Below are 11,441 nucleotides of genomic sequence, written 5' to 3'. Positions count from 1 at the left end.
AAAAATCTATTATTTATAATATTTTGCAGTATTTTAATAAATACTATAATGTCCAAATTTTGCTCAAAAAATTAAAACAAATATTTTATTACAACTTTAGACACATTTTTAATTTGTATGGAGAAAATTATTATAGTTAGTAAAAAATTAATTTCATATATTTTAGACTTATTTATATACGTGTGTTAGTATTTTTTTTTTTTCCAAAATTTCCATCACCTTTCCCACATGCTGAAAAAAATATAAAAAAACTCACTTATAAAATTCTCCACCGTTTCAGTCAAGTTCGAAACCATTTTATCGCGTTTTACAACCCTATATACAAAAATATACATTATTAATATAACAATATAAAAAAATAGTTGAAAATTATTTATACTTGTTAGAGTTCTTAATATCTAGTTAAATATAATAAATATACTATTAGTAATAGTAATAGTTTATTTATATTATATTATATTATATATATATATATATATATATATATATATATATGTTTAACCCCATCACCATTTATTTAATTTATTAAAATTGAAGTTTTATTACCATCAGTCTCCACCTCTCGTTCAAGATATTTTTTTTAACAAGTCCTTTATTAAAAATATATGTTATCCACATTCTTTTAAAAATCCTGGACAACTCCTGCTCCTGATTATCCTTTTTGTAGATTTTAAGGAATACCAGGAATTCGGTTTTTGGAGTTTTAGATGAAAAGTTTCCTGTTTTTTGTACATTGTATGGGAATAACTGTTTGGAGTTTCTTGGGTGTCAAATTTCTGGAAAAAATAGACAAAAATAGATAAAAATAGAAAAAAATTACATATATATATATATATATATATATATATATATATCTTTCCCCTTTCGTTTCTCACAACCCGCTCCCACACTTGCGTTGTAACCTTGATCAGTGTCCATAATGCACCGCTATCAATAACATTAAATAAAAAAGGACAATATGTGCTCCTGTATATTTTTTATAATATTTTATCATAAAGATGTACAGAAATATATTTAGCTACGAAACTTTTAGTGTACGTCTTCGCTAAAGAGAATTATACAAAGATAGCGCCACGTGAAAAGTACTTTTGAATATTCAATATCAAATTTAAAGTATACCGAGTTGCTGTAGGGTTATGATGTTAGACAATATTGTAGATTATTAAATTTTAAATAATTTTCCTATATACCATATTTACATACAAACATTGGTTTAAGATTTATGAACGATTTTGTAAGACAGCGCACTTTTCTTATCTTAGGAATTTTGCTTTGGAATTCAATATACCTAGTACATATTTTTATTTGTTGCTTGTAACTTCTAAAGCATTTGTTTAATATAAACGATGTCTTCGACAAATTTATGTAAAAACAAGTCATTGACAATATTGTCTGACATCATTTAGTCCTACAGCAACTCAATATACTTTAAAACGCATTTGACAACATACAACTTTGCTTCCGCCTTTATTGTGAAGAACTTGCATAGTAAAAACGGCGGAAGCAAAGTTGTAAAATAAATGAAAGATTAATCCTCCTAAACGATTGTTCGGATTTTCATAAATCTTCCTAAATATATATATATATATATATATATATATATATATATCTATTTTATTATATAAAATTAAGTCGGGTTTTTCTTTCTGACGATATAACTCCAGAATGTACGAACCGATTCCGACGATTTTGCATTCGTTGGAAATGTCTGGGGCTCCGTGAGGTTTATTTATAGCTAGGTTATATATTATATATATATATATATATATATATATATATATATATCTGAGAACCAAGAACTAATATTCTATCACTATATTTAACATAAGGTAGTCAAGTAATTTCAATTAGGACTCTTTATTGCCCAATCAAAGCACATTTGGTAATAATATATATGCCAATTAGTTGTAAACACCTAAAACATTTTATAAGATATGTATAAAGAAATTATAAATTAACAACAATCAATATATAACTATTTACATTTTTATTACAAATTTTGAGGTTATGTTAAGAAACTGTATTTCAAAATATTTTTTTTATTAATTTGTTGATGAAAATACTTATTGCTGACATATATAATATAAACACCTCAAATACTGTATTTAAATACGTATAAACAAATATATATAAATACCTAAGTATATAAATAATCACATTCCCATTTTCAAGAAATAAATTTCCCAATCGTCCATCTGGCATCGCTTGCTATTATTAAGAATTTATTTGCCACTTCATAATAATTTTCCATGATGATTAAAATATTTATATTATTCACGTAATAATTTTCCAAAAGTAATGATTAAAAAATGCATATTAATATATTTGTATCAAAACAGAAACACCGAATGACAGTTGACGATTGAAAGTAAATGTCATGGATAAAATCATTGATAGAATCATAGATTCAATAAACTATATGGATAGTTTATAAATAATTAATTCTGAATTAGAATGAAAAACGGGATAAAAAGTATTACATATGTTTCTCCTGGCTCTAAACTACCTCCCTGCCACCAATAGATTACTGAGCCACGGCAACGCGTAGCCGGGCTAGCTAGTATATATATATATATATATATATATATATATAATGAATTAGAATGAAAAACGGGATAAAAAGTATTTCATATGTGTATCTCCTGGCTCTAAACTATCACCCTGCCAATTTTCATCTAAATCGGTTCAGCCGTTCGTGAGTTATAAGTGTTGCTACTTAAGCGATCCTCTTTTATATATATATACTAGCAAACCCGACGAACTCCGTTTCGCCACCAGATGGTTTCGTGAGAAAGATGAAATTTTTTGTTTGTTTTATATTTGAAAAGGAAAAATTTGATTTTATTATACAACAGTAATGAATTTATTTCGATTACAAAAATGAATTGTTTTTGAGTTGAACTTCTCTAAGTAAATGAAAGTGAATCCGCAAATTATCCGTTTCATTGAAGTGCTCTTTGGTAAACCACATTTTTTGTTTTCTGGTCTGACGTTAACACAAACAAAGCGGATGGTTTTCTAACTCGTGAACAGGCAACGTATAACTGCCCATGTGAAAAACAATGATTTTCTAAATAATCTATTTGAAATTTATCCCGCAAACACTAAGCGATTGGCCTTGCGACTTGTTATTAAGGCGAACTGGAAATTGCGATCGTTCGAAGTCAAACGGAAGACCAGTCGGAATCATTGGTATGTCACCAAATCGCTAGCAATTTTTGATTGAATGGTGAAATTCAGTGCGTGTACATCATTATTCTTTGCGGCAAGAATTGCTCGTTGACTTAACCAAGCATAATTCTGATAATTCTCACTAATGTTGTTACTCGAATTTTTAATTACGGTGTGTGAAGTTCCAGCAGCTTGCATTGGGGCACGATACCATGCACTACTTATTTTCTTAGCTATAAACCTTGCGGAGTCCGAGACCTTTCCCACGAATGCAAAATTGTCGAAATCGGTTCGTGCGTTCTGGAGTTATTTCGTCAGGAAGGAAAACCCGACTTATTATATATATATATATATATATATATATATATATATATATATAATATTCTTACATTACTTTCCACCGTCTGCCACTTCCTCGCCCTATTCCCTTTATCATCATCGGCAGAACTCGTGTATCTTCGTTTTCTTTTCCCAGAAGAAACTCCGGAGGCGACGACGTCCGGAGGCGGCGGCGGCGGTGGAGAATTGCTTTCTATCAGGCAGCAGTGATGTCTTTTTGAAAGACAACAAGATTGTTTTGGAAATTGGCGGTAGAGAGATTCTATGTCTTCTGGAGATTGCCTAGAGAAGAATAGTTGATATAAATATAATAAATTAAAAATAATTAAAAACAATGTCATAAATCGGATATTCATGGAAAAGTATCAAATCAATATATTTATGTTTCACTTGATTTCAAATAAAAAAAAACTAATTGCTATGCCAAAATAGATTTAGATATTCATCTAAAATTATAGTCTAAATATTACAATTTTGTTAAATAATTATCCAATATTTTGCAGTACGAAAATAGATAAAAAATTAATAAAAGTGCCAAAAATCAAACATCTTATATATTTCGACTCGGATTACTCAGAACTTTAACCATGTTAGTTTCAGGGATAATATGAATATCAATTTATAGTCGAAAATTTATATGATAAGTGATTAAAACATTATAGATCACAATAAAAAAGCGACATATTGAATTCAACATTAATCATAAACAAAATTCTGACAGTTCAAAAAAAATGAATTTTTAACGACTTCAATAAGATACAAATAAATTAATTATTCCAAGTTATGTTATAGGCAATATTGACAATCAAATTATAGATGAAAATTATACCATATTGTATTAAATTTCGACCAAAAAGGAAATATTTTGGCATTTAAAAATTTTGTGCATATTGGATATATGAAATTGACATTCAATATTTCTAAAAATAAAAAATCTGATATTTATATAAAAAATTATATATTTAGATAATATTTAGGTACTGCGTTGATTCAGACTAAAATCTAATTTATTCATTGATTTAAAAAAATATTTCACTATTTGACATAAATAAAATCAAAATAAACAAAACACTGTGATGCGTTGGAATTAATTATCGAAATGTAAAGAAATTTGTGTAATGAAAATATAACATTATTATTAAAATATCACGTATATTATAAGAACTTCTGCAAAGCGGCAAAATATTTTTGATGGCAAAACAGCGTTTGCCGGGTCAGCTAGTATAGATATATATACATACTATTATTTTGTGCAATATTACATAAGTTTTCCAGTTTATGAGAACATCATAAATTGTATCCGGTGGAGCAACAAGATGGTTTATTGTTAATTCGAAACGATATTTCATATCTTATCCAGAAACTGTATTCAGAATTTATATATTCATATACACACACATATATATATATATATATACAAATATAATTCATACAATCCGCTCGGTAAATAATTAATTATTATAATACAATTTGTTTCATTATTAATTACGTCAGGATTACTATGGTGAAAACAATTTAAATTTTACTCAATCGGATTTTGGGATTAAATGTTTTACGACATAATTAATTAGTTAAAATATTGCAGAACAATATGTTAATGTGAAATAGTTATTTAAATTATTGTCAATAATAATAATGGATTTGAATAAAATCATTTTGATAAACTAATACGACTTAAAATTAAAGTAGAAATGTTATTCAATAAAAAATTTAGGTAAGTTAAAATGTTAACATATTTTAACAAAAGTCTCAGATTAATTACTAAATGTCTTTTAATTATAAGACAGATTGTAATTCAAATATTAATAAAAAATATATATATTTTAACAAAAATTATGTGTACATTTTTAAAAATAAATCAAATATTGAAATATTGAATTCGAATTGATTCTTAAACCAAAAAAATTAAATATAACAAAAATAAGTTATTACATTTGTATGGGAAATAAAAATTAATTAAAAAATGTATATTTATAATTTTGTATAGTATAGAATATATAAATGTATAATTTATTCAAAGACAGACCTAAAAGATAATATATTCAACTAAAAGCCATAACTTAAATATCAAAATTTATTCTTGATCTTATCATTTTTGTGTATGGCATCGTGCCTTAAGGCAAATTGCTGGAACTTCCCGTACCGTAATGAAATATTCGATTAATTTTAAATGTTTTCAAATATATTATTACAAATACTGTAACTTTCATTATTTTTGCTATCTTGTTATATCTGTGCAAATCAAATGTAAATCATAAATCAATTTATTTCCAGAACATTAACAATCGTCATTTCATTTCGAATTCAATTTCAAAAAAAATTGTTGCCTAATTTACACAAAATTGAAAAAGTGCTCCCGTATAGTCACAGTCTAAACGCATTTGCCAATAATTCTGTGCGACATTTTCACTCGTACTGTGCTTAGCTTGGCGGCATTTTCACATTTTTCAATAGTTTTTTTTCTCACAAAATTTGAAAAGTTCTCCAGTAAATAAACAGTCCAAACGCACTTGGGTAAACATTTGAACCAGAGTGGCGCTTAGACTGTGCTTAGCCCGGGTGATTTTTTGCATTTTCAATCCAAAATGACAAATATTTTACGGAAAATAAAAAAAAAAAGTAATAATTTACCATTTATCCTCAAAAGCAATTGTTTTGTCAATACAAGTAGAATGTTTTTCTATTGTATCTCTTATAGTCAAAAATGATATTAAATTGCAAATTGATGGGAGTATTAATATATGCTCGATGAGTGAATATTTTAAATAAATGGTATTATTTTTATTTTTAAGTTTTATTGATTTTTATAAAAATATCTAAAACTATTTTCACTGACCTGTCAATATCACAAGAATTTTCATCAATTGAAGATCTTCCTGGATGCTGTTGACAGTTGCAAGGCGTTTCTACTACTAGATGTCTTCTTCTAAATTTAGAAAAAAATTATTAAAATTGGAGAACAAACTCTTAAAAATAAAATAGAAATAGATGAAATAATTACCCTGTTCCTTGAAAATAATAAAACAAATTAAACATTTGTGCCGTGTACTAAACGTAAGTTTATTGATTAGAAATTATTTCTATATTATTCGTAAATAAGAAAGGACTCTACTGACGACCAAACTAAAAATGAAAAAAGGTGGGGGACTCTACTGACGAGCAAAATAAAAATAAAATTCAAAGAGACTCTACTGATTATTAAATTAAAGTTAAAGGTAAAAGGGACTATACTATACTGACGAGCATACTAAAAGGGACTCTACTGACGAGCAAAACAATTTTTTTTTTTTTTGGTTTATTGTTTATGCAAACTATATACAAAACTAAAAATAAAAGAAAAATAAACTCTACTGATAATTAAATTTTAAATGGAAGAAAATGGGACTCTCCTGACGAGCAAACTAAAAATTAAAGAAAAAGGGACTCTACTGACGACCAAATAGAAATAAAATTCAAAGAGACTACTGATGATTAAATTAAAAATTAAAGGAAAAAGAAAAAAAAGGACTCTACTGACGAGCAAAATTGAAAATGAAAGAAAAGGGACTCTACTGACGAGCATACTAAAATAAAATTAAAAAGGGACTCTACTGACGAGCAAAATTAAAATAACATTCAAAGATACTCTACTGATGACTAAATTGAAAATTAAAGAAAAATGGACTCTAAAATAACAATCTAAAGCAATCTAAAAATAACATTAAAAGGGGACTCTACTGACGAGCAAAATAAAAATAACATTAAAAAGGGACTCTACTGACGAGCAATCTAAAAATAACATTAAAAAGGGACTCTACTGACGAGCTATTTAAAAATAACATTAAAAAGGGACTCTTATGACGAGCAATCTAAAAATAACATTAAAAAGGGACTCTACTAACGAGCAAAACTAAAAATAATATTAAAAAGGGACTCTACTGACAAGCAAAATAAAAATAAAATTCAAAGAGACTCTACTGATGATTAAATTAAAAATTAAAGAAAAACGGACTCTACTGACGAGCAAAACTAAAAATAAAATTAAAAATGGACTTGTAGTTTCTATAAATCTTTGAAGTTATTAAAATGGAAAATATTTTATAGGCAAGACAGATACAGCTGCTCAAAGAATGAGATTATATCGCTAGCGAAAAAGTAAAAAAATACAAGCAGTCAATGAATGTATGTTAATTTTAATTACATGAAGTTCTTCAAACACAATTATTATATGAAGAGTGAAGTTACGAAAACAATATTTGTTTAGGCGTTATAGAATTTATATTATAGAATTTTATTAATCTACAATTACTTCATTTCTCTAATGAAGGTTCATTTCTAAATGCTAATTACAATGACAAACCGATCATGTCATATTTGAAGTATGACTTTAATTACATCATTGTTTCTAAATATTATACATATTTTGAATGCTATTATAAATATATAATTTACAATTTATCATCATATAAATGTGTATACTGATTGAAGACACTAATAAATGTGTGCATCACGAGTGTTACTATCATATTACTAAGAAACATTATTCAAAATTGTTATATGATGTTTTTATTTTTACTTAAATGCCATCTTGTACAGTAGCAAATAAGTTTTACTTCAATCGCGTGTAAACCTTACGCGCACTCTTTTTTTTAATTTTTATTATTTTTTACAAACCTGCAATTACTTCTAAATGTTACAACCAAAGGTCTGACAGCTGTCGTTGTAACTTTAACAGCTGTTGTAACATCTTCTGATGGAATTTGAATTTGTCTTCTTTCCTGTGGACACATTTTTGGACTGTGCAAAGACTCTGAACAATACCTAAAAAAATAGAATAATAAAAAATTGATAAAGGAAAAGTGTCTTCTAAGAATGTTGTAAATTTTATCTAGTTTCACACTATCTAACTGCAAAGGGGTAGTTTCATATGAAATTTTTGAGTTATTTGACAAAAACCAAAAAAATGTCCCGAATTTTCTATTTATTGCTTAAGAATAAAATATCGAATTCAAAGTCGTTTTATTCAAGACTTTTATATCGGCAAAGAAATATATATTGTAGGCTTTACTTGTTCTTGAATAATATATAAATAATTTAAAAAAAGTTGTATAAAAACATCTTAAGTAGAATAGATAAAAAATGTCTTAAGTAATCTAAAAGAACAAAGTCTCAAATAATATGCAAAGCAACTAGCTGTAAGTGGAATTCTGTCTTAAGGCAAATTGCTGGAATTTCCCGTACCGCAATTCAAAATTCGAGTAATTAAAAATAATCAATAAAAGTTGATCAAATGATTTGAAACTTTTAATAGAATTTCGAACCATATTAAATCATTCTATCTTAAATCATTTATTTTGAAATATTTTGGAAATTCTGAACTTTTTTTCAATGCAATCGTACTGCTTTCACTGCATAAAGACTAAATATCAAAGCGCGTAAGCGCCGCATCGCCGTCTAACGCGTAAACATTGGTACGGAATCCATGGGAATGTAAAAAAATTTATACTTATTGTTAAAATCTTTATAAAATATCTGATAATTTGATGTGCATATGTCTAATGATCATTTTTAACCGCTAAATGGCATTTGTTTTACTTTTTCCTCCATATCTCCAAAGTCGTTGGACCTGCCTTTCCAAAAAATTGAACAGTTCTTCATTTAGTCAATACAAATAAAATGTTTTTTGAATTATTCAAATCGGACGCTCCGTTCTCTTAAAAACTGAGTTACCGTTTGGACACTTTTTGCCTCGTATCTTCGGAACGGCTAGACCTGCCTTCGCCAAAAACTAATCAGCACGTCTCCTTATCAATACGAATCGAATGTTTTTTGAATTATTCAAATCGGTTGATCCGTGTTCCCGAAATCGTCGACGAAAATTTGTATCCGCACATACATACACACACGCACATACATACATACATACATACATACATACATACATACATACATACATACACACACACACACACACACACACACACACACACATACATCCATTTTTTCTAAGGTATGCCAAAATGTTCAGAAACCTTTGAAACGTAAAGATATATAAAAATTTTCATTTTCGATTTTTTTGCGGTTACTATTACTTGCCCTACGGGAAGTTAAAAATCTCAATAAGCATAGAAAAAAAAGTCTGAAGTAATCTAATATTAAGATTAAGTCTTGAATAGTCTTGAAAATCGATATATGTATGATATTGTATTCCAGTATAAAATATTTTAATTCATCATTATTAATTTTAGTTTAATTATCTTTAATATTTTGAATCATATTGTGACGAGTATATATATTTGGGTGGTCCTTAATATGGACGTTTTCAAACTTCCTTGCTCCCAGGGGCTCAAATGGTTCCAAATAGATAAAAAACAATTCTCTGAAAGTTTTAGCTCTTAATATTAACGTTTAGATAGAGCGCAATTCAGTCAAAGTTTTGAATGGAAATAGCATGAAAAATTTTTCAAAAATTTTGCAGAGCGTCGAATTTATGACACGAATTTTCACTTTTAATTCATTTGTCGCTAAGTTATACCTATAAAAATTTCTTTATAAATTTTCAAAATTTTTTCCATGCTATTTCCTTAAGAAGTTTGTTTGAATTGCGCACTATCTAAAAGTTAATATTAAAAGCTAAAACTTTAAGAAAATTATTTTTTATGAATTAGGAACCATTTGAGCCCTTGGGAGCAAGGAAATTCAAAAATGTCCTTATTAAGGACCACCATGATAGATTATTTCATAGATTATTTATATAAATGTACATGTCAATTTTAAGAATAATTACAAAAATTTTAACATAGTGTAGATAGAATTATCATAATAATTATAATGTACAAAGTTGATAAACATCCCCATAATTTTGTTTAATATATTCAATGGAACTCTGTTATTTAATTGAGTAATAAAATACATTTACAGGTAATATATGCAAATTAAGAATACGTCTATATCAATAATTAGTTCGTACAAATATACTGCCAAATTTACATGGAATAATTCCAAAAAGTAGGTCGGTCCTGCATTCAAAATGGCATTAATTTTATAAATTTTATAAATATATATAAATTTTTTACCCATCGCTCAAGTTCCTCCTCATATCTCGATTTCTAAGGGCGCTCGAAGAATTCGCCCTTAAAATAGTCGAAGAGTGCCCTCGAAGGACCTCAGACCTTGGTTCCCTTACAGAATGTGCTCGTCTGATTCTTGGTACGGAACTGGCCCTTCCTGTATGGCAACATCTTGCCAAAGTCACCTGAAAAGAAAAAAAATATCTTAAAATTCAATTATGGAAAAGAACAATAAAATTAGTATAAAAGTTTTTAGAAATTTATTTATTTAAAATCCATACGTTTCGGCTAGCATCTTAGCCTTCATTCAGTGGCAATCAATTTAACTATAAAAATTAAACCTATATAAATAATATTTTAGAAATTTCATAGAAAAACAATAATAATGATACTAATAATAATAAAGCACAAATAATTTTGTATCCTAATATAGCATATGAAACCATTATTAATCCATGGTATGAGTATGTGCACATTGATAAAATATATATTTTTAACATCACAGATGGTAAAACACACAAATAAAAATGTTAACTTGACAAGTTGTCGAAACTCAGTATTTACTGTTCAGAGTTTATGATAGAAATGTCACATTTTTTTTTTTGAAGCAGTTTTCAGCATGTGTTCAAATTTAACGAGAAATTTAAAAAGCTATAAGATCTTGTCATTTTTAAGAAATTTTGACACGCGGTTTAGGAACCACGTGTTTGTTTTGTTCATTATATTGTCAAGGCGTTTGTTTACGACCCTGTCGTTATGCAATTGCAAAAACAACCCTTCAACAAATCTTTTTTTAATTATGTTCTGTTCAAAATGTAAATTTTTTGGGTTGAAAAAATCTATATTATGGTTTAAATTGATAATGTGTTCGGTGAGCATTGT

At 27.3% G+C, this 11,441-nt stretch overlaps 1 protein-coding gene across 1 annotated transcript; it reads right to left on the bottom strand.

Annotated features, from left to right (window-relative positions):
- Positions 1-223: 223 nt before the first annotated feature.
- LOC113389416 lies at positions 224-10,678 on the bottom strand. The gene is made up of 6 exons (XM_026626453.1): positions 10,566-10,678; positions 8,164-8,310; positions 6,347-6,436; positions 3,561-3,792; positions 547-776; positions 224-315 (listed from the first exon to the last, which is right to left on the bottom strand). The coding sequence occupies exons 1-5, from the start codon at positions 10,586-10,588 to the stop codon at positions 609-611; spliced, it is 660 nt and encodes a 219-aa protein (XP_026482238.1). The 5' UTR covers positions 10,589-10,678; the 3' UTR covers positions 224-315; positions 547-608.
- Positions 10,679-11,441: the final 763 nt, after the last annotated feature.

The sequence above is a fragment of the Ctenocephalides felis genome, unplaced genomic scaffold (genome assembly GCF_003426905.1).
Source record: "Ctenocephalides felis isolate EL2017-DRISC unplaced genomic scaffold, ASM342690v1 CF-g0.4_SCAFFOLD_03573, whole genome shotgun sequence".
Taxonomy (NCBI): Eukaryota; Metazoa; Arthropoda; class Insecta; order Siphonaptera; family Pulicidae; genus Ctenocephalides; species Ctenocephalides felis.
Note: the sequence above shows the minus strand (reverse complement) of the source record. Positions and strands in the feature narration are given on the sequence as shown.